General features: G+C 43.1%; 1 protein-coding gene across 1 annotated transcript in view; it reads left to right on the top strand.

Annotated features, from left to right (window-relative positions):
* Nucleotides 1-23447, top strand: part of gphnb (gephyrin b) — an 88034-nt gene that overhangs the window by 44658 nt on the left and 19929 nt on the right. The window contains exons 5-12 of the mRNA XM_058614173.1: nucleotides 7-143; nucleotides 450-597; nucleotides 744-799; nucleotides 1311-1504; nucleotides 1613-1716; nucleotides 1853-1976; nucleotides 4652-5049; nucleotides 6242-6373. Coding sequence (XP_058470156.1) covers nucleotides 7-143; nucleotides 450-597; nucleotides 744-799; nucleotides 1311-1504; nucleotides 1613-1716; nucleotides 1853-1976; nucleotides 4652-5049; nucleotides 6242-6373 — 1293 coding nt within the window. The remainder of the gene's footprint in view (nucleotides 1-6; nucleotides 144-449; nucleotides 598-743; nucleotides 800-1310; nucleotides 1505-1612; nucleotides 1717-1852; nucleotides 1977-4651; nucleotides 5050-6241; nucleotides 6374-23447) is intronic.

Genomic DNA, 23447 nt, shown 5'->3' with positions numbered 1-23447 from the left:
CTGCAGAGACTTCCAGTCGGAGGCCTTGCAGCTCCCAGACCAGACGGAGATGCAACTGGTCAGCAGGCTCTCGATGGTCCCTCTGTAGAAGGTGGAGAGGATGGGAGGGGGGAGAGACACCCTTCTCATCCGTCGCAGGAAGTGTAGGCGCTGCTGGGCTTTCTTCACCAGGGAGGTAGTGTGAAGTGTCCAGCTGAGGTTGTCTATGATGTGGACCCCCAGGAACTTGGTGCTGCTGACGACCTCCACCATTGTGCCATTGATGAGGAGTGGTGTATGGCTGGGTCGGGATCTTCTGAAGTCGACGATGATCTCTTTTGTCTTGTCAACATTCAGAAGCAGGTTGTTCACCTGCACCAGTCCACCAGATGTCGCACTTCCTCTCTGTAGGCCAGTTCGTTGTTGTCCTGAATGAGGCCCACAACTGTTGTGTCGTCCGCATATTTTAGGATGTGGTTGGTGTTGTACCTGGGACGACAGTCGTGGGTCATCAGGGTGAACAGCAGGGGACTCAAGACACAGCCCTGTGGGGAACCGGTGCTCAGGGAGATGACACTTGAGGTATTGTTACCCACACGGACAGACTGGGTTCTGTCGGTGAGGAAGTCCAGCAGCCAGTTGCACAGGGGGGTGTTGAGGCCTAGGGGGCCCAGTTTGTGTACCAGCTCCTGGGGGATGATCGTGTTGAATGCTGAGCTGAAGTCCAGAAACAGCATCCGCACGTGGGTGTTCTTGTCCTCCAGGTGCTCCAGGCTCAGATGGAGAGCAGTGGAGATGGCGTCCTCAGTGGAGCGGTTAGGTTGGTACACAAACTGGAGCGGATCGTATGATGGAGGCAGTATGGAAATTATGTGGTCCTTAACCACCCGCTCGAAGCACTTCATGATGGTCGTTGTTAGTGCAACAGGGCGAAAGTCATTAAGGCATGTGATGGTTGGTTTCTTGGGCACTGGGATGATCGTGGCAGACTTAAAGCACGGGGGGACAACAGCCTGGATCAGTGACGTGTTGAAGATGTCTGTGAGCACACAGGCCAGCTGGTCTGCGCACTCCTTGATCAGCCGTCCTGGGATATTATCTGGGCCAGATGCTTTCCGTGCGTTAACTTTTCTCAGGGCTCTCCGTACAGCAGTAGTTTTCGAGCCTGAGTGCCTGTTCATCGAGGTGGGGGTTGCTTTCCTCGCTGGGGTGTTGTTCAGAGCTTCAAATCTCCCAAAGAAGTTGTTGAGCTCATTGAGGAAGCTGATGTCGTCTCGGCAGGGTGAGGGTGTGGCTTTGTAGTCTGTGACGGTCTTGATGCCCTGCCACAGTTGTCTGGAGTTGCTGGGGTCATGGAAGAAACCTTGGACCTTCTGGCTGTGGGTGCGTTTTGCTGCCTTGATAGCACGGTTCAGATTGGCCCTCGCTGTTCTGAGTGCCACAGCTTCACCGGATTTGAAGGCAGCATTACGTTCCCTCAGGCTTGTGCGCACCTCCTTAGTCATCCAAGGTTTCTGGTTGGCCCGTGTGACTATTGTCTTTTCTACTGTGACCTCCTCCATGCACCACTGGATGTAGCCGGTCACAGATGCAGCATACTCCTCCACATCTGTATGTTGACTGTCTGCTGCAGCCTCTCTGAACATGTCCCAGTCAGTGCACTCAAAACAGTCCTGCAGTGCAGACATAGATCCCTCAGGCCACACTCTCACCTTCTTCACAGCAGGCTTTTCTCTGGTGAGCAGGGGCTGATATGCTGGAATTAGCATAACAGAGAGATGGTCTGAGGAGCCGATGTGGGGGCGGGGGGCTGCTCTGAAGGCCTTCTTGATGTTGGTGTAGACTAAGTCCAGTGTGTTTTTCCCTCTGGTAGCAAATCCACATGTTGATGGAATTTTGGAAGAACAGTCTTCATGTTGGCCTGGTTAAAATCCCCAGCAACAATGAAAACGCCCTCCGGGTGTGTGGTTTGCATGTCACTGATGGCACTGTAGAGGGTACTTAGCGCTTGCTTGGTGTTAGCGCTGGGTGGAATGTACACAGCAACAATGGTGACGGTGGTGAATTCCCTGGGCAGGTAGAAGGGTCTGCATCTCACAATTATAAACTCAATGTTGTGCGTGTGTGTACGCCTACTGCTGTCTCTGTGTCCCCTCCATCTGTCTCCGCGCCACGCTGACCCGCACATCTGTCTCTGTCTCGTTACGCGCCCACTCCTACTGATCGATTTTAGTATTCCTTTTTTAATCAATTATGCCACCGCCCTCCCCCCCACCCCTCTGCTGCCATGTTAGTGTGTCCCTCATCAACCCCAAGTTAAAGTTATTTGCGATGATCTCCCGTCATAAAGACAACGGGGGAGACCAAAAGACAGCCACACAAACTCCCGTATGTCAGAATATCAGCTTTGTATCACTTTGCGACACAAATTACATTTTACACAGGGTTGCTAAAGCAATTTGATGTTCACCATTACTACTCTGCCGTTGTTGGGCGTTGTTTTGTATGACAAAAACATTGTAAACAGGAAGAACAACACGGTCCAAGAGAATAATGTTTGACTTGATTTGATTGGCTGATGCTCAAGCTACATGCAACACAAGGAGAAAGAAGCAATAAACGTACAGCGCTCCTCTCCTCTCCTCTTCATCCTCAATGTCTTTTTATTACAGCTTCCTCTCTCCATCAATGAATCTCTCTCCTCTACTCTGTCTTTCTTAATCTCTTCATCTCCTCCTCCTCGCTCCAGCTCACCTTCGGACTCTTCCTCTTTCTCTCCCTGTCAACCCCCCTCCCCTGTCCTTACAGAAAATGCCTTCTCCCCCTTCACCTCCATCCCTCTCTCTCTCTCTCTCTCTCTCTCGCTCTCTGGTCTGTGTTTCTCATCCACTGGCAGTTTATATGCGAGGATTCTGGCCTTTAGCACTCTTGACAGTTGCTCACCTCCAGAACAAAACAGAGAATAGGAACATGTTTAAAATAAATAAATAAACAAACGTTAAAAAACGGAAAACAAAACGGGAAAAGGAGGAATGTCTCCAGGCTCTTGACACTGTCCTCTCTCTCCCTCTTTTTGCCCAAAACCCGCAACACCCCCCCACTCCAGCCTCCTCTCCACATCTCATGAGGGTTTTCAAAAAAACAGCAAGAGGCATAAACTGTCTCCTGTGTGCTGACAAGGTTTTTGGCTCCTTGTTGTTGTTAGCCTGCGGGAACAAGGAGGGTCTTTCTTTCTCGTGATTGACTGCTGAGATTAACCCATTAACCCTCTTTCATTTACTTGTCTGAAGAGCACTTGAGGCACTGTGTGCTTCAAATTCAGGCAAATCAAGCCTAAAAGAGCATAGTGTGTATCTTCTTTTGCATTTTTTTTTTTTTATTTGTTTAACCAGATAAAGTCACATTGAGATCAAGATCCTGGCCAAGAGGTCGGCAACACACGTCACAATCATTACAAGTTAAAAAGACAGATTACAAACAATAAATTAAAATAGACATTCATTTGTGAAACAAAAACACAGGCACTGTTCAACTGATTCTCTTTGTCTAACGTTTAAGATGGAATAAAAAGTTTTCTTTTAATATAGTTGTAATATTACGAGAATAAAGTCGTAATTTTACAAGAATAAAGTTGTAATATTACAAGAATAAAGTCGTAATTTTACAAGAATAAAGTTGTAATATTACAAGAATAAAGTCGTCATTTTACGAGAATAAAGTTGTAATATTACAAGAATGAAGTCGTCATTTTACGAGAATAAAGTTGTAATATTAAGAGAATAAAGTCGTTATATTATAAGAATAGAATAAAGTCGTAATATGCTATGTACTGCTATGTTGTTTCCGCTCAGTAAGACCAAACTGAAGCAGAATAACAGCATCAACAACAACTACAAATAGAATGCAGAAAGTTACGCACTGCAGCTTTAAAAAGCAGTACAGTTTTTAGCTCATGCACAGCCCGGCGTATGTAAAGCGCGGGGAGCGATTAATAATGTATCTCCTCAATGCTTAAAATACACAGGAAGATAAATAATTTCACAGATTATCTCTTGTCTTGGGAATGAGGAGAATGGAACGTTTAGCATTGCTGAGGAGCCCACAGGCACACTGACACACACACACACACACACACACACACACACACACACACACAGAGAGACTGCAGAGGAAAACACACGAGGATGGGGGAGCAGGAGAAAGTGTACAAACTAGTCTGAATGTGGCCAGAGGGAGGCGCTGTGATCTGTTGTGTCTGAGGAGGGGAAAAAAAGACTCTGCTGCCTCAACCAGGGTCACACACTGTGTTAGTGGCACATTTCACAGGCTTTAACTACTGTTTCATTGTCTTTTACAGGCTTTATACAGTATTTATAAATAAGTATAAATCAAGGTAATATATGGTATTATAAGTGTATCTGGGACACAGTGATTTAGTGTAATTTGCTCTGAAACGATCAGCCTGTAATTTACTGTACTTTTATTTATTACATTTCATAGTTTGAGTTCATAAATCAACAAAATGTCTTGTCATTTTTATGCCTACTATTTCAGATTTTAATACACACATTTGTGACGCCACATTTCATAATCTCACAGTTATTATTTGCTAATACTGACACTTGTTTGTTTTTCTACTTCAGCACTTTTTTGGGGACATAATTCATGTCAGACTCCGCCGCTGACAGTTCAGGAGCCCGTTTCTTCTTTCTTGGCCGCAAAGTCACTGTCCTTGTCACCTGCAGCCGTATCTCTGTCACCGATCTCCTCCTCACTCGGCTCCATCCTTCTTCCCAGGAATGTTTCCAGTTCATCTTGCCAGCGTTGCCGCACGCCATCGACCTTCTCCGCGACGCGGTGGTGAAAGTAAAGGAGGCGGCGGACGAGCTGGAGGACCTGCCGTCGCCGCCGCCGCCCCTCTCGCCGCCGCCCAACAGCTCGCCGCGCCGCCAGACGGAGGACAAGGGCGTGCAGTGCGAGGAGGAGGACGAGGAGAAGAAGGACAGCGGCGTAGCGTCCACCGAGGACAGCTCCTCCTCCCACATCACAGCCGCATCCATCGCCGCCAAGGTGTTTGTCCTCACACAAGAAAAAAACTGCTGTTTCCCCAAATTCCTTCCATTTCAAACTGTCATCTTTACGTGTTCACACATCAGTCATGCAGTTCGAGCATGTGTTAAAGGTGCTACATGCACTATTTTAACATTTCTATAATAATTAAAACGTCCTGTGGTAAGATTTAATGGAACTCTCATAAAGCTTAACAATGCCTAGAAAGAAGAGAGTTTTTAGGGTGTAAATTATAGATCATTTCCTCAGTAAAGATAAATGGGAGATAAGTGTTTCCCGAGAGGAATAGTTACACTTGTATACTTTGATGTACAGTTACTAGTTGATACTACACACAGTTTAATGACAATACAGTAAGTCTTAAAGGTGCTACAGGTAGCACCTTTAAATGATTCACTGTTTTTCAACTTCCTGTTCTACATGTACTGCCCAGCTAAGCAGTCAAAACAGAACCTTTTTTATTATTATTATTATTATTATTATTATTATAATTATTGGTATGTCCCATTTTGAGGGTGTCTGGCTCAAGGGAAACCAAATGAAATGGTGCATTTAGGTGCTCCACAACTTTAAACAACAACAAGTATCAGTGCCAGTGAGAAACTGGATCATGTTCTGTGATATTAAAATCTTCATTATGAGTTTTGATATTCTACACATGATGACCGAGTGCTAAAGAGTGTACCAGGTAAATTGGATCAATATCACATTCATGTACTTGGCTTCAGTTAATCGGACCTGGACGTGGCTTTTTATAAAAAAAAAAACATTTCATTCACATCATCATTATATCGCTCATATAAACCGTCATCTGTGTGTCTGCTCTGTCCACTTACATGTCACATCACACCCCCCATCATCCCATCCTGCCCCGTCCACAGGCTGGAAGGCTCTGTTGTCACGGTAACTTCCCGACTCATTGTCCACTCACAGATGGATGTTGGTAAGACCCAGCACCCTGAAATCTCAGCATTATTGTTCGTCTTTCATCTGCATTCGTACAAACAGTTCACTCTCATGTCGTTAATGTTTATTTTTTAAGGTTATTGATTTTATTTCTTATCTGCTATAATTTTGTAGTTTTTAGAGAACTTTTCTATTTATGATAAACTATATAAATCACTCTGTGTCTACATGCTTGTTTGGTTGTATACATTTGTGTGTGTGTGTGTGTGTGTGTGTGTGATCTCAGATCCCAGACATTAACTCGCGGGGTGTGCAGGTGTTGCCTCGGGATACAGCCTCCCTCAGCACCACGCCCTCGGAGTCGCCCCGCGCCCAGGCCACCTCCCGCCTCTCGACAGCTTCATGTCCCACCCCGAAAGTGAGTTTCACTCGCACCACCTACCTTTGCACAAACGCAGATTCACCAGTGTTGTACTTCTATATACAGTTCAATATTTAATTATACGAAACATTCCCATAACCTGTGGTACCTTTTTTTTTTTAACTTGGTTGCAAATAAGTCTCTCTTAGAGCTTAGATGAGAGGTCTCAAACCTGCGGCCCGCTTATTATTTCTGTACATTTTGTATGAATAGACTAATTTTGCATCATATAAATATAACAAAGTTGGACTTTTTTTCACTTGACCAGCCCCCTACTGACCAAACTAGACCCTCAGTGGCCCTGAAGTTTGAGACCCCTGTCCTAGATTGAAAACCAGACCCTCGTTCGAGTGGTTTTTACAGAAACTTTTTCAGTTTATCAGGTTTTGTTATGTCCAGTCGTCATGGAGATATTTAGATTACATTTTTGTTTTGTCCCCAACATCTTATAAAGTATCTCTATCGACCAATAGTTATGTTATCATATATATATATTTTATATACAGTATATTATTGAAGATTTTATATTTTAATGACTGTATTTTTCATGGTTAAATGTGTATATCTTGTATTATAGTATAAAGTATATCATTAGTATTATACTTGGTCATATTACTGATGTATAAAGTTGATCAACAGGGTCCCCACATGCTCACACACACCCACAGACCAACACACACACGTCACACACTGTCCCGTGCGTCACCTTTACACAGTGTATGTTTCGTGTTTGTTTCACTTATATGCACAACCCGCCCCTCCTGTTGTGTGTGTGTTTGTTGTGTGTTTGCGGAGACAGCAGGTTGTGAGTGTTACGCTTTGACGCGTCTGCCAACAGTAGTATTATTATTATTATTATTATTATTATTATTATTATTATTAATAATAATAATAATAATAATAATAATAATCATCCCCAGGTTCAATTGAACTCATTGCGATTGATTTTTGTACCTATAGTCTCCAAGACTCTGCTTCATCTGTTCCTCCGTCAGTGGGATACTTCAACATTTTTGTGTTCGCTCTTGCTCTGCTTGAATTGTCTTGGATGTTCAGTGCGGGGACCTGAACGCACCATTTCCATTTGATAGTGATGAGGATTACGTGACAAACATGATGCAAAATACAACAAACTTTAATCTGAAATGTCCAAGTATCCTACTGTGTTTTAACCGATCTCTTCCGCAGGTTTGTTTTTGCCAAAAATGCGTCGATTCTCTCTCTTGTTTCCTTTCTCTTTCACCTCATCTGTGTCACATCTCCGTGTGTCTCCCGGACAGCAGGCAGGTGCCATGGGAATAAATGTGAGGGGGTTGCCATGGGAACAGAGAGATGGGATGTTGGTGGAGAGGGGGGGGGGGGCCCTCGGTGGGTCATGTGACAGAGGAAGCAGCCAGAAGTGAGGAGGATGCTCTCCTTCTCTCGGCTTGGTGTTGTTTGGGGAGTTTGTAGAGCAGGGGGAGGTCAGTGCTGCAGAAACGGTCAGTGTAGACTTTATAAATACATATGTGAGATGTGGAGGCAGTGATGGCGGGAAGTGTTGGAATCTCAGATTGAAGTCACAACCCTGTTCAGGCTTGAACCTGCTGAAATGTCATTGATGATTTATCTATATTCTTCCTGAGACATCACTATTATATCTTATCGGTGATTTCATGATCCTTCTTGGTGCCACATCGTGTTTCAATGACCCTGAACACCATCGGTTTGCTGATTTTTGTCCTTGTGTCGGTTTATCTTGTATTGCACAAACTTAGCTTAGATTGACAGGTGCTACTGCCTATATTTAATATGTGTTTAAATGTCTCTGACCATTCACAAAAGCAGGTGATTGGCTATTTTGATATAAAATTTAATCAAGTTGTGGTAGCCATTCATACTGGAACTGTGTTACAGTGGGGCAAATGCCAAATGTGACTCTCTAATTAGCTGTGACTGTGACTTGCCACCTCAGCAGTATTGGCTCTGCTGTATGGAGGAAAGCACAAAGTCTGACCCGGTGCTGGATTTGTCCAAAGTGTTTACTCTCCGGCTTTTCTAAAAATCTTGATTTCAACGCGGGTCAACTTGATTTGTCCCCAAAAAAGAGCTCTGACATCTCCTGCTAAATCTACAGCTGATTTATTTTGAATGGGATTCTCTGTGGACAGTGATCATGGTGTCACACCGTGTTTAATGCTGTCAAACACTGCAGAGGTGCTACTTTGGGTGCAGCGTAATTTCCGACCTTGTTTCCTCACATTGTGCTCTTTCAATAGGCAGCTAATGAGATTACATCTGTCTGTAATCCAATCTGGACGTGTCCTGTACCTATCAGTTCTGAAGCATGGGCTTTTGCCTCTGCACCAGTGCCATGATTACAGTTCATTCGCCTGATTGTGGTCAGAGAGCTACATACTTTACAGATTGTGAATGTGTAAATAATTAGACTTTAGGGAGCTGTGATGCTGCTGCTGCTGCTGCTGCTGCTGCTGCATTGTGGGAGTCTTCTCAAACACACACACAGTACAAACACCTGTCTCTTTAGGCCTTTCTTTGTCATTGACCCCCATATAAGCATCACAGGCTTGTCAAGAACACATGCTAACGACATCAGTCAGCGCGTGTGTGTGGCGCGTGTCTTTGTGCTGTGCAGATAACAGACAGTTAATGGCTTTCCTCGGTGTAGCTCTTAGCTTGTTTTGATTGTGACACAGGCTGTTTCCCAGCGACAAGCTGCCATATGTTCTTTAAAAATTCCCACGCTGCTCGCGGCTGCCGACAGCATGTACACGACGTCCCCGGAGCCGCAGCCAGAATGACTCTCCTCGCTGATGCATTTCATGTGCCACCGTGGGCTGTTTGTTAGTTTGTTAGCCCGGGTCTTGTTGGCAGCGCTGCAGCGCTGCAGCGCGGCGGCGGTTTTGAGAGGAGAAGGTATGAAGCAGGTCTTAATCTTGTCACTGCCGGAGATGCTGCTGCTGCTTCTGACGCGTCTTCTTCTTCTGCTGCTGCTGCTGCTGTTCATGTAAAAGTGGGCCCAACGCCACGGCTCGTGGAGCGAAGCAGGGAAACTTGTGCCAAATAGAAAATACATGAATAAACACAGGTCATGTTTTCGTCAAACTATGTTGGTTGTGTCAAAGGATTTCTCTGTTAATTAAGTTTATTCTTGAGCATAGAGTGATCGGCCTGAACGCATGCATCGCAGGTGGTTTGAGGACGAATGTGGCTACATTACTTAGTCTCACCCTGTATTTACTCTTCTCAGAGCACATATGTTGATTTATCTGCAGCCAGTGTCACAATAATAACACTGATTCACCCATGATTTATTTTCTCTAAGGGTGAATCTGGTCAAATCTGATTTCATGTTACAGCAGCGTGAGTGGCGCTTGACTCACTCAGCTCCTTCTCATTCTTTTCTTTTCCTCTCCCTCTGTCACTCCTGCACACATAAACACAGACTCATCTGCTCAGTCAGCGTGTAGCGTCAGGGCTAAACACATCTACACAAACACGTTATTTTACACCACAGTAGTGCTATAGTAGCAGAAGTAACTTATTGAGCACACTCAGACAAGAGACATACCCAACTCTAACCCCGTCTTAACCCTCAAAAAGCCCTTTAAAATTGTCAGAACCAACCAAAAAAATTTCCTCACAAGGTCAAGAAAATAAGGTTTGTCCTGGCAGCCTCCTGCAGACGTGCACACACACACACACACGCACACATATACACAACATTAAAATTTGATGCACAAAAGTGTCCTCAAGGGGGGAAATGTCTGTCTCACTCATATAAACACACACACACACTAATATCCACATGGACAGAGACACAGAGAGCAGATCCAAACTGTGCTGCTCTGCAGTCATTCATGTCACCACATTTTCTGTCTCTGTTACACACACACACATGCACACAAGATACAGTGTGTGTTGTTCCACTCTTGTGAGCATTGCGTACAGTTATATAATGGTGGTGTTTGGATTAATGAAGCATATGGGAGACAGGCCTTTGACTCAGATGATGGTTGACTACTGCATGTTTTCCAGGTAGCAACGGCATCATAGTTTGACCCTGAAGAGAATTTGTTTTTTGTAAAATTTGCATTTATTTATTTATTTATTTGTTTTTTTATAGATTCATGAATATGAGGAACATTTATCATAAAATTAGGTTTTTATTCGTCATTATGAGTCCTCATATTGTTACTGCAGATGTGTATTAACTAAAGTATAGTATTATTCAGTTCTTTACCACAGTAGTTCCCTCAGGACAGTATGTGTTTGCGTGTTTTTTTAAATAATTTAGGTTTGTATTCCATTTTTCCAATCAAATTGTTATATTTTATTCTATGTTTATTTGATTTAATCTTTATTTACCAGGCAGGACAGGACACAAGAGCATTTAGGCTGCTTTTTTTTTTTTTTTTTTAAACGTACAGTACAGAGGCTATAAGAATGTGTAGTATAGAGTAGAGTTTTTTTTCAGCACAATCTAGGCAACTTTCACCATCTATATAAACACTCCTGAACAAAAAAAGTACTCAAAATGTTTAAAATCTGACTGAATTTGTGGAATTTGGAAGTACGTCAAAGTTCGAAATTCGCTTGGCTCGTTTTTATGAACGAAAAAGAAAAGAAAAACTCTCTATTTTCTGCTATTATTGCTACATTATATCACTACTTAAAATGAGATATAAAATTATAATAAGTTTGACTCAAATACACATAAGACGAAAAAACTGTTTGTAAAGCCTGGATTTACAACTGCGGCCGCAGTTTAGAGTATAGAGTTATTCATTTTTGACAAAAATATATTTAAATGTCTTCCTCTCTTTACTGAGTTTCCAAGAGGGTGACAAGAAGAGGTAATCTTCAGTATGGAGAAGTGCATTTGTGTCTCAAGTCTGTCACAATAAAAACACAACAAGCCAAGACAAGCCAAACAATTAAAAAGCAAACTGAACTAAAGAGAATGCGTTAAAGAGGAAATCAAGAAAAAGGAGGTGGGGCTTAATCTTTAAATGTCTTTCGTTCTTTCAGTGTTTTCCATAAATAGTCATGTAAAAATAAAAGCCCAGGAAACTCTAGAGAAGCCGATCCGCTGCCCCCTCATCAACCGCTGCTTCCTCTCAGTTTTCACCTTGACACGTCGAAACGTGCCGGCGTTATTTACGGCCGTGTATTGTATACTGTTCCAAACATCCCATCAACTTGACTGATATCGGCATTTATTTTGATTAAAATATCCAGCGCTCTCACTCGCTCGCTGCGCAGACGCACTGTGCACCTAGAGGACGCTGCTTCGCTCTGCACTCATCCTATAGCTTTACTCTTTTCTTTTTTTCTTCTCCCTTCTTCTGCTTTTGATTAATGGCTTGATGTATGGCGTCGGAGCCAAGGCCAAGGCTTATGGAAATGAACTCGCCTCCTTCTCGGCTGAAATGTGGGAAGTGAGTCATAGTGTAATTCAGCTCATGCCACTTCAATGACCTTCACCGTGGACATATGGCCTTTTCTGGTCACCTGCCACGAGAGACAAAACAAATGTGTGCAAACAGTCGGGCTCAGACATACATTTACATCTACATTAGAGTCAAAAACATACATTGTGTGAGTGTGATTCATAATGGTAACACTTTAGATCTGGGAACACATATTCACCAATAATTAGTTGCTTATTAGCATGCAAATTAGTAACATATTGGCTCTTAATGAGTCGTTATTAAGTACTTATTCATGTCTTATTCTGCATATACAAAGAGTTTCCCCTCAATAACCTCACAATTATTGCTCATTAGTAGTAAGGAAGGAAGTTGTTGTATATGAATTACAGTCTCAATATGTTTTGTTCAGTATGGACTTCGTAAAATATTAGAATAAAAAATGAGTTGTAAAGGTAAAGTAGATGAATCAATAATTCAAATTGTTAAATCTCCCTCTAAATGTAAACATTTAAACAATCTTTTTTTTTTATCAGCTTTACATTCACTCTGCTTAGTCAGAAGACAGATGAGGAGAAGCTCGGATGCTGAACAGTCATGATAATCTGTCCCTTGCGGGATTATGACAGACATTATCAGAATGAATGTGACAAGACTAAAAAAAAAAAACCTGCCGCTCCAATCACAGAGCATACAGTAAGTGAGTTGTGACAGAGGATCATTGACAGGGTAACGTGATCAGACAGAAGGAGGTGAATGAATGAATGAATGATTGATGCTCCGGCTGGAGGAGTGAGACACATCAGCTTCTCCTCCCGTAACCTAGCAACAGCACAGCACAGCAGATAACGACTCCATTGTCCATAACTGTCAATATGTGCTGCTATGCTGTCTCTGAGCTCAGAGTGTGTTCTGCTGAATCGGCAGTTGTCATGTCTGCTGTTGCGTTGTCAAACACCTCTGTCGGCGTTTACACCCATTCACAAATCCACACATCTGTCTAATCTAATCCAGCTGAGACAGTACATGTTACCCTCTCCTATTTTGCCGCTCATCAAAACTCGAGCCTGTAGATTGTGGGTGATGAGTTATCTTTTAACTTGAAGGTTGTGGGTTCAATTCCCGGCTCCACTATTCTACATGCCGACATGTCCTGGGGCAGGACGCTTAACCCCATGTCGCAGCGTGTGAATGGGTGATAGAAAATGTGAATGGGTGAATGGCAAAACTGTAGTGTGAAGCAGCTCAGTTGTGTTGTGTTTGTATTCTCTGTCCTTTTAACTGCTGCGACGTGTGAATTTCCCCAGATCAATAAAACATAATCTAATCTAATCTAATCTACCACACAGGAATTTTTTTCTCTGCCGTTTTCCAATGAATCGCTCATGAACTTACTATATGACTATGGACAGGATGATTTATTTATTTATTGTCTGTTTAACAGGGACAATACATCTCACCACAAAATGGAAAGTGGGCTGCATGTACGACGTCTATCTTCAGTGGTTTGTTCTAAAGCTGTCAAAGTAAGCCTCTTGTTAAATGGCTAAAATCACCTTGGCTGCCATGGTTTCCCCCCTTTAACATATCACCTGTGAAGTAGATAAAGACTAGAGAGCAACTCGTATTAATCCGTATAAACTCGGCCGAGCCCTGAGAGAATATACTCTGTACCACGGAGCTAGACGCTGCAGTGTTCAAGATGGACAAACATTACAACTGTTGCAACTACTTTTCCCCCCCTCTCTCTTCTATGTGTTCATGTGCACATGTGTACTGCACTGAGTGGAGTCTTGTGTTGGTCAGTGTAGCTGAGGAACGTGGACGTGTGGTGCAGTGTGACGCTCCGGCTCTGCTTTACAGCTCGTGTCGTCATTCCTTAAAGGTTTATTCCCCCACGGAAACGATAGATAGCACTAGTTATACGTCTTTGTGCTCTATAGAAATTATTCATGCTGTGGTGTGTTTTTTTTCCCCCCTCACCTGACACTACTGACTTCCTGTGTGTGTGTGTGTGTGTGTGTGTTGCTGTGAGACTACTTCTAGACATGTGTCATTGTCCTCCTCCGGTGCAGTAAAGCTCGTAAAAGTGACTCTTCGTCTCCCGGTCTGCCAGAGATGTGGAGGATTTATGATGGAGTGAGTGAGGAGGAAAGGCGAGGGGAGAGAGAGATGGAGAGAAGGAACAGCGAGTGGGAGGGAGTGAAGGAGCTAATGAGTTAGAGAAGTCAGGGGACTGTGTGAGAGAGAGTGGGGGTGGTGGGGGGGGGTGGATATAAATGAAATTGAAGGAAATGCACAGAGAGAGAGAGAGGGAACAGAGGATGGGTTTGCTCGCTGGGCCCGTGCTGCACTGACCCCCTCTCTCTCTCTCGGTCAGTTTGTCCTTCTGTCTCCATCTTTCTGTCCCTCTGTACTCCCATCATCTCAGATGGGAATTAAAAAAAAAATTAAAAATACGACAGAAAGATCAGCAGAGTGAGGAGGGAAGAAATGAGAAAAAGTTAACGGTTGGGAGGGAGAGTTAATCACATCCTTCCACACTCGCACATTCTCAGACGTACATGTGCAGGCACACACGGAGCAGACGTCAGTCATGCGTGTGCGATCGGCACAGAACACGGCTCCGTATGTGCCGCTATATTATACACCCTCCTCCTCCTCCTCCTCCTCGTTCTCCACCTCCCTGTGGCTGTTGTATTCCTCGCTGCTCCTCACTCTACTGTGTGTGTGTGTGTGTCCCCTCTCACTCCAGCCTTCCCCTCTTATCTCTCACTCTTTGTGTCTTTCTCTCTTCCTCCTTTTTACTCTCTTTGGCTCCCTCACCCTCTCCCAGTTATTGAGTGAGTGTGTAAAAGTGTGTGTGTGTGTGTGTGTGTGTGTGTGTGTGAGAGAGCTTGTGTGCATGTGCCGGGGAGCTCATTCTGTTCCGACTCCAGGCAGAAGATGGTAAGTAATGTTTTTCCTCCTGCGTATCCGAGAGAATGTTTACAGGTTTTGAGTGTCAAGGCTTTCTCGACATCTGTGTGTGTGTGTGTGTGTGTGTGTGTGTGTATGAGTCATTTGTTTCATCAGGAGGTTTTTGTTATTTGCTGAGTGGACATGAAGATGGATGTATTGCCTTTGCAGTGTGTGTTTTGTAAACATAATTTTGGGGGGGTTTTGTGCATATGTGTGCATGTGCTGCTGCTGCTGGTGTTGATGTTGGTGATGAAGGAGGTGTGCTGGCAGGCCAAGACTGTAGGCTTCTTAAAAAAGCAAGGGGGGGAGGGGGTGATGAGGAAGAGGGTGAAAAGGGAGGAAGGGTGTTTGTGTGCCTGAGGTGTTTCTGTGCTGGTGAGAGGTGGTGGATGTGGTTATATAAAAGACAACAAAAAAAAACAAAGACATGAGCAAACAAGACAATAGAGCAGCCTCGCAGGACTCCATTACTCCACGTGTGTTCATTCACCGTCTCAGGAAAAACAGAAGTCACTCCACACTTCATCCACATTTGCCTCTGATTTAACAGAGCTCCATGTGCAAATGCAGAATAAGAAACCACTCATGGTCCAGAGGCTAACGTCGTTCATCCTCATCCCTGGAGGTTATCGTAGTCTTCCCCCCTGCAGTCACCAAACAAAAGCAGCTGAAGAATTACTGGGAAGTGGGAATGGGTGGAGAAGTGTGAAAGCGGCACCTTTTTTTTCAAAACGGCTCATAAGGAACAGCGGTGGAGTATTGATGTAGCGCCGGTGTCAATAGTTTAATGCCAGGTACAGCAATAGATTTGCAGCTCCATCGATGTCATGTTACACGCACACGCACACACATGGGTTTCCAAGGTGTGGGGGAGAATAGATCTGTGCAGGCTGGTTTATGCCTCTTTGTGCATTTTTATGTCTAAATTGGTAATTCCTGCTACCTTTATGCAGACAATATAACTTTGACATAGATTAAATTATATCAAGACAATCCAAACTAAACATGAAATTATATTTACATTCAATAAACCAGAAACCTAAAAAAGAGGAATGTACTGAGTAGGAAATTATCCAGAACACAGCCTGTATATGTGTTTTTCCTATTTTCTGTTCTAGGTAGGTAGGTAGGTAGGAAGGAAGGTAGGCGGGTAGGAAGGTAGACAGGTAAGTAAGTAAGTAAGTAGGTAGGAAGGTGGGTAGGTAAGAGGGTCGGTAGGTAGGAAGGAAGGTAGCCTGGTAAGTAAGCAATTAGGCAGGTAGGAAAAATAGATAGATAGATAGATAGATAGATAGATAGATAGATAGATAGATAGATAGATAGATAGATCTGTCTACTCAAGTAAGGTAAAGTCAAATAAAGAGCTGGCCTGAATCTGTGCAACTTAAACTGTAAAAACAAGCATTAAGCATTTAACGAATTTCTTGGGTGCAGTGAACCTTAAAGAGAAAGATAAAAAAGATTCCTTGTCAAACATGAGAGACATCTTCTGGCATTGGTGTCAAGAACAAACTTAACAACACAGTACGGTGTTAAAGTTTGACAAAGGAGGAGTTATATTTAGTTTTATTGTCTTGAGTACAGCCCTTTTTAATATCGGCGTGGTCCAATCTTAATGTCGCCTCAGGAGGAGTTGAAAGACGCGTGTCACATATATTATCCTTCTCTGTGCTGTTACAAAAGTAGACGACGGGCTTTCAATAACTGCGCGGACGAGGCCGGCGTGATATTAATTCAGCCATGAAGAATGAATCTACCTTGTTAAATTTAAGATGCAGAGCGACGGGACGGCTCCAGACACATGAGTCATGTAGGCGACATGGTGTGTTGGTAATATTATGTGAAATGTAATGTCGCGGAGAGCCCATGTCCAGGGAAGGAAAGTGCTCTTTTGTCCCTGATTAATATAAACACATTCAGCCTCCTCCTTTCCTTTCCTTTTCTTTTCTTTCCTTCTTTTTCCTTTCTTGGCTCCTGGCATTTAGAGACCATTTGGGTCAAATTGCTTCAAGCATTTAGTCCAAATCAGTCCAGCTGAGTCCAGAGTGCCTGCTCATGTGTGCAAAGTGGCGCGGCGTATCAGTGGGTGATGTGACTTTTATTTATTCGTGTTATTATGATTTACAGATATTTAGACTACAAGTCATAAATACAACAGTGACAAAGGGTTTAAATACACAAACATTTGTGTACATCCACCCATTGTACACCGCTTTATCCTGCACATGTGGGTCTACCTACCACCAGTCCATCACAGGACCAACATATAGAGCCATTGACTCACACCAAATGCATGTTTCTGGACATGTAGGAAGACAATGGCAGCCCATGGCCAAGTGGAAAAGGAACTTGGCTCGTAATCGGTTAGAGTCCCCATCAGGTCAAAGGGCTGTAGTACCCCTGAGCAAGGTACCCAACCCCCAATTGCTCCCCAGGCACTGCTCAGTGACTCTCCACTGGAAGGATGGGTTAAATGCAGAGAAGCAATTTCCCTACGGGGGATTAATAAAAGTACCAAAAAAAACACCACACAGGAAGAAGATGCAAACTCCACACACAAAGGATCGGGACGTGACCTTCTTGCTGTGAGGCAACAGTGCTCGCCACGTTTGCTTACATCGTGTGGCGATATCTTGACATAGTTACTCGAGTTACTTATGCTCACTGACTCCGAGAGTTCGCCTCGAGGGCGAGGGAGGAAGAGCACACGAGAGTTTTTATTCGCGAGGAACACAGAGCGACTAAGAAAGAGAGAGAGAGTAAGAGACAGAAATAGAGTAAGAGACTCTCACACAGAAAAGACAGCGAGACAGAGACAAAGAGACAGAGTAGAAAGAAAGAAAGAAAGAAAGAGCAAGACTGGGAGGCAAAAGGAGAGAAAGAGAGGTGGGGAGAGACAAACAGTCACAGTGTAAGAGACAGTTGGACAGAAAAGATGGACAGAGAGAGAGAAATGGACAGATGAAAAGAGTAAGAGAGAGAGTAGAGCAGAAGAAAGAGCAGTTTAAGAGACAAACCTCATTCATTTCTAATACGCGTGTGGACATGAGGACAGAGGGCACGGCACTGATGAATGTCCACAGCTGGACAGACGAGCCCGCAGCACATGGTCCCGCTCAGACTGTCTGCACGCTGTCCACACGAGGACGTTTTTTAAGGAGAGTGGGGGTGCACCGTCTGAGGGCAGCTTCTCCTTTTTCCAATAAGCGACTGTTATTGGAAAAAGAGAAGTGTAAGCAGAAAAAGGTGTAACACGTTTAAAACAGCGACTCACGTTTAATTCAATGTGACAAGTACAAACATCAGCGACGAGGGATGTGAAGTCGTTCCCAAAGATGGTAAAAAACTGGTTAAACTCAATCTATAGTTCAGTTTAGAATACATATTTTATTTTATTATTGTTTATGTAGGTAAAAGGAGTGTGCCTCACTCATTACATGCTGTAGAGCTGGGAAGAATATTATAATAATGACCTAATTGTTAGTCCGATGTTTCAGAGTAAAATCTAATGGTGAAAAGTAACATTTTCAGGTACTTTATAAAATAAAGTCATGAGGAAAGATGGAGCTCTCCATTGAAATAAATCACAAGGACTGTATGTTGGTGAGCTGGACGGGATTTTTCATGTCACTCACGTCACATGAAATATGAATGTTTTTCTCTGTTCCCAATTACTGGACAAGAGAATATCTCCAAGATTAACTTATCATAAGTGCTTTTTTTAATATAATATATCCAGTATGCATACAGTACAGGGATATACTGTATAGAAAGTGATGCATTCACCTTTTTACTAGAACAAAATGTCACCGCCTTGTCACTGAAGTACTGAGAAGAAACTTACGCAGTTATTCGCGCCCGAGTTTCCTCTCTGTAACCACCTGTGGCTCCCTGTCATCGTCCATTATCTCAGCAGAGAGTTTGATGAGGGCAAATACTGTGCACATAGCTCATCTCCATCAGGAGAGGAGAAATCTTTGTCCACTTGACAGCTGGACGCTTTAAAAGCGTGAGTTATTATGTCATCTATTATGTTACAAGTTTGATCGGTAAAGGGTGGGAATTGTCTCTAATGTCTTTGGTGATGAATTATTTGGCCAGGCAGGTTTTCATGCCAGATGTGATACAGTGTATATATATATATATATATATATATATATATACACAGTATGTATATGTAGTATATGTAAGGTTTTCAGAGCCAGACAAACCTCTGCCAGTGCAGATGGCCCTGTCTGTCTGTCTGTCTGTCTGTCTGTGTTGTTGTTTTTGTATGGTTTATATTTTTGACAAAATAGCAGATAAGGCAGCCTTCTTAGACGTAGAATATGACCAAGTCCAAGTCCTGATCGCCTCTAAAATACGATCTAGAATAGCAGAAACACGGATCCTTCCAGTCTCATTAGTGGAGTTCATAAAAGACTTATTGTGTGTTTTGTGGAGACATTGTCATGATTAAAAAAGGGCTTCACCACAGCATGAATGAAAATGGTACGATCCAGTACAGTAATAGGACAGTAATAGGGTGCATTAAATTAATGATGTTGCAGTTTTCTGGCTCATTTTCTTTATCTGTCTCGCAAGTGCACGTCACGGTGCAGTGGTTTGAATCTTAATATTGGACCACGATCCAACTGTGCTCGTGATTGGCTGTGTCGAGGTGTGCAGGAAGTTGCGACCAAAGATGGAACTCAAGGAAGTTTGGGGATTAAAACATGTGTGTGAATGTGTCTGTGTTGTGTTTCAGAGGCTGGTGCTTGTTTGGATGAATGAGGATATGTTGAGAAAAGTGCATGGAATAATTGTGACCACACATTTTGGAATTTTTCTTAAAATTGATATAAAACAAAGGATCAGTCATCCAAGTTCAGATATTGATATCAATACCATATTGAACATTTTTGACAAATGGGATGTCTGTGGTATTGCAGGTGGTGTCAGTGTGGTTGTGACTTGAGACAAATTGGATGTGATAAATTCACACATCAAATTAGGACTCAAGTTAAATGTTTTCTTCATTTGTGATGCTGTTGGCAACCAAGAGCACATGTAAACACAGTACGACTTCTAGACTGAGATGACTGACATGTATCCTGGATTCAAAAGAATGTAATCATTCAATGGCATGGTAACTTGCAATCCAAGATAACATAATCTTTTATTATTCTCATAGTGGGGGAAACCTAGCAAATCAATGAGAAGTTGATGGAATGTTTCCTATGCAACCTTTTCTCCTATTGTTCTGACGGGGAGTGAAAACACCCCTCCCCCCATGTGACTCCTACCTGCTGTCCTGATCTGTCCTTATCTGTCCTGTCCTGTCCTGTCCTGTCCTGACTCGTCCTGATCTGTCTGTCTGTCTGTCTGTCATGCCCTTTGGCTGCCTTGGCCGTCCAAGATAGTCACACAGAGACCCGTGACACAGAGACGTCCTCCTGAAAGACAGAGGGCGCTGCCTGCTCCACCCCGTCAGTCTCTCTGTGTGCCCTCTTGCCTTCCCCCCTTGCTCCACCCGGCTTTTGGCTCCGTTAACCCTCTTCTCTTCTCCCCTCCTCTCTCCCCGTGGCAACAGGCGCGGCTCCCCTCCTGTTCATCCACCCTAAGCATTGCTGAGGTACTCCTGCATTTGTTCTAATGCACCGTTACGGCCGTCATCATGGCATCGGTTCCGACTCCCACCTCCTACTTGGCATGGTTGCTCCCCCCCCCTCCTCCTCTTGTGTGTGTCCTCCTGCCTGCTCGATCCTGCTGTCTCCCCCTGTGTTATTTGTCACTGGTGGTGTTTTCCGTCTTTTTATCCTGCTCTGTTCCTCCTCTGTGTGTGTGTGTGTGTGTGTGTGTGCGTGTGTGTTCTCGTTGTGATTTTGTCTTAAACGTTCCTGTTGTGGTTACTCGTTGTGTATCTAATCCCAGCCTTGATCCCCGCACTCACACACGTACCCTCCAAAATAAACACACCTCCATCACTAAAGCATATCCCTCACTTGCATTTCAACCTCAGGACTGAAGTTGAAAGATGCCGGAATTATGTAATTGTATGAAAGTGATATTGCTTGCACAAACGCGGTGTGTTTTTTTTTTTGTTGTTGTTTTTTCTTTTCCCCTCTGTGTGCAAACACCTCAGTTCTTTTTAAATAGACCTCTTTCACACACACACACACACACACACGGCAGCTTGTAAACAGTACACGCTGTAAGCCTTTACAGTGCTCATGTGCTTGTTGCTGTGGTCAGAGCTCAACGACTCTGTGAGTGATAGAGACATGGCCTCAGTGCAGGGGCAGAGAAAAGTGCTGACACGTGTTTAACGTGGAAACCCTAAATCCCGTAATTGCACGGTAATGAATCTGGAAGAAGAAAAAAACTCTTATTTTTAAGATATTTTGAGAGAATTTAGCTTAATTTCCCCTACATGTTTTAATGAAAGTAAAGAGATTAAATCAATTACCTTGAAGTTAAAACTTTCAAAACTAGTTCCTCATGCTGTTGTCTTAGTGTCTAGCTGAGTCTCACTCCTGCTGGGTCAATATTGTGTTTTTGTGATGTATAGTAGCTGCACTTAAATAACAAGTAATATTTCCATATTTATATGATTGAATGTGTCTTTACGAGTGTAGTTTTTGTTTATTATAGACTTTATTGATAATCTTGGTTTATTATTGTAACATCTTTTTTGGAAAATCCAGGGTATAATTTTAGTTTAGTCACAACAATGTTCTAATAGTTTTGTTTTATTTTGACTTTTGTGTTTTCAAGTTTTTAGAGCAGGTTTGATAGTTTTTATTAGGTTTTTTTTGTAAGCGCTTAGTTTTAGTTTAGTTTTTATTTTAGTGTTAGTTTTGAGTATTTCCCAGGTGCAAGATTCAAAAAGGTGATAATAATAAGTATTTTGTCTCAAATACAACCTTTCAAAATTGCCCGCAGAGAAAAAATAAATGCAGGTCACATGAAAAGGCTTGTGTGTGAAATAAAAGTACAAAGACTAAAACTAAGCACATTTTTTAACTTTTTGTTAACTATAATGACCTTGAGTCACAAACTCTATGTCTTTATAGAAATGAAATCTAATTCCTTCTTTTTTGTAAATGTTGAAGGTCGAGGTTTCACCACACTTTCTGAAAAGTAATTGTAATCCAGTTACTTTGATCCCAGCAGTACAATTATCAGGATTAAGGTGCCATTACTTTTAAGTATGTATATATACATATACTTTATATATATTCCCCTGCATTTTAAAGGAAATGGTTACATAGCCAGAGAGAGGCCAAGTGTCAAACACTCACTTTGTAAGCAGATGTGACAAAACTGGTTTCTTCATCATCCAACTTTGGTTCTGTGGTGGTGATTTTCTTTTTCATTTTTTTTTGTATTTCCTGTCATGTGATTGCAGAGTGTGTGTCAGGTCAGTACTGGCTGAGTTCTTGGATATGTGTGTGTGTGTGTGTGTGTGTGTGTGCGTGTGTGTTCAGATTTGTGAGCAGAAATGAGAGTGACAGTGCCACTAACTGAAACTTTTGTATCGATCAGGATGGGTGTGCATGCCTGTAGCCCAGTGTGTGCGTGTGTGAGTGTGTGGCATGAAGGTGAGTGACTATCCTGTGGCTCCCTCCAGGCCTCACGGAGAGAATTCAGGGCTCACCTGGATGAGGTCATCACGCTCAAGTCAAGGTACTCTACCTTGGACCAGGTAAACCCGCTAACCTTCTACCAACCTCTTATCTACCAGCATGCTGGCTACTCACACACACACACACACATACACACCGCACCTCACACACGCACACCAGTGACCAACACTAACTCACACACACACAAACAGTCCGCTGTATCATGTAGCACCAGATCAGGCTATGATTTTCAGCAAATCATAGCGGTTAAATATTTTTACATGGAGCCCTAACAGGCTCGTGGATATAGTTTAAACTGGTGTTAACATATTTTCTTTATCTGGATTAGTGAGGAATAAAAGCAGGAATAATTGAGATGGTATCAGATTATGAAGATCGAGTTTATAGTCCGGTTGGAGATTTATTTAGGACGAGACCACGTGAAGGATAAGATCAGAGCAGGCACATTGTGTATTTAAAGTCGTCTTGATCCATCTTGGTCTTGTTAATGTGGTCTTGACTACAGCACTACCTCGTATCTAATTTGCAAAAATCTGAAACCATGTGAATTTATACCAGATGCAAAGATCATGTGTTAACACCAGGCCCAAATGTGGTCGTCTATGTACAAATCAACACATTACTGTAGTCTCTCACATAATTGGATTCCTACAGGGGGAGATGTCTGTTGCATAAGACATCCTGAGTCAGGTTTAGAAGAAGAAGTGTGGTGATGTACACGGCGACGCGGCACAGTCGAGAATCACACTTGACGACGTGTTGTCACCACTGCCGCCGCGTGTATCACCATGTTTAGTGGTCAGCAACATTTCCCGCCCCATCGCCTCTCTCTCTCTCTCATGTCATGACTCATCCTGTCATTCATCACCTACTCGGACATAACGGTGTGACCTTTGTGTCAGTGGATGGTGTTTTTGTCTCCAGAGGATGTGACGTCATCTGTGCGAACGTGGTGTTGGGCGCGCGTGTGTGTGTGTAGTTTTTTTGGGGGGGTGGTTAACTGATGAAACATGAAGCAGCAATTGAAAAGCCATGAGTAGAGCTGGGAGC

Source organism: Solea solea, chromosome 17 (genome assembly GCF_958295425.1).
Source record: "Solea solea chromosome 17, fSolSol10.1, whole genome shotgun sequence".
NCBI classification, from domain to species: domain Eukaryota; kingdom Metazoa; phylum Chordata; class Actinopteri; order Pleuronectiformes; family Soleidae; genus Solea; species Solea solea.
Note: the sequence above shows the minus strand (reverse complement) of the source record. Positions and strands in the feature narration are given on the sequence as shown.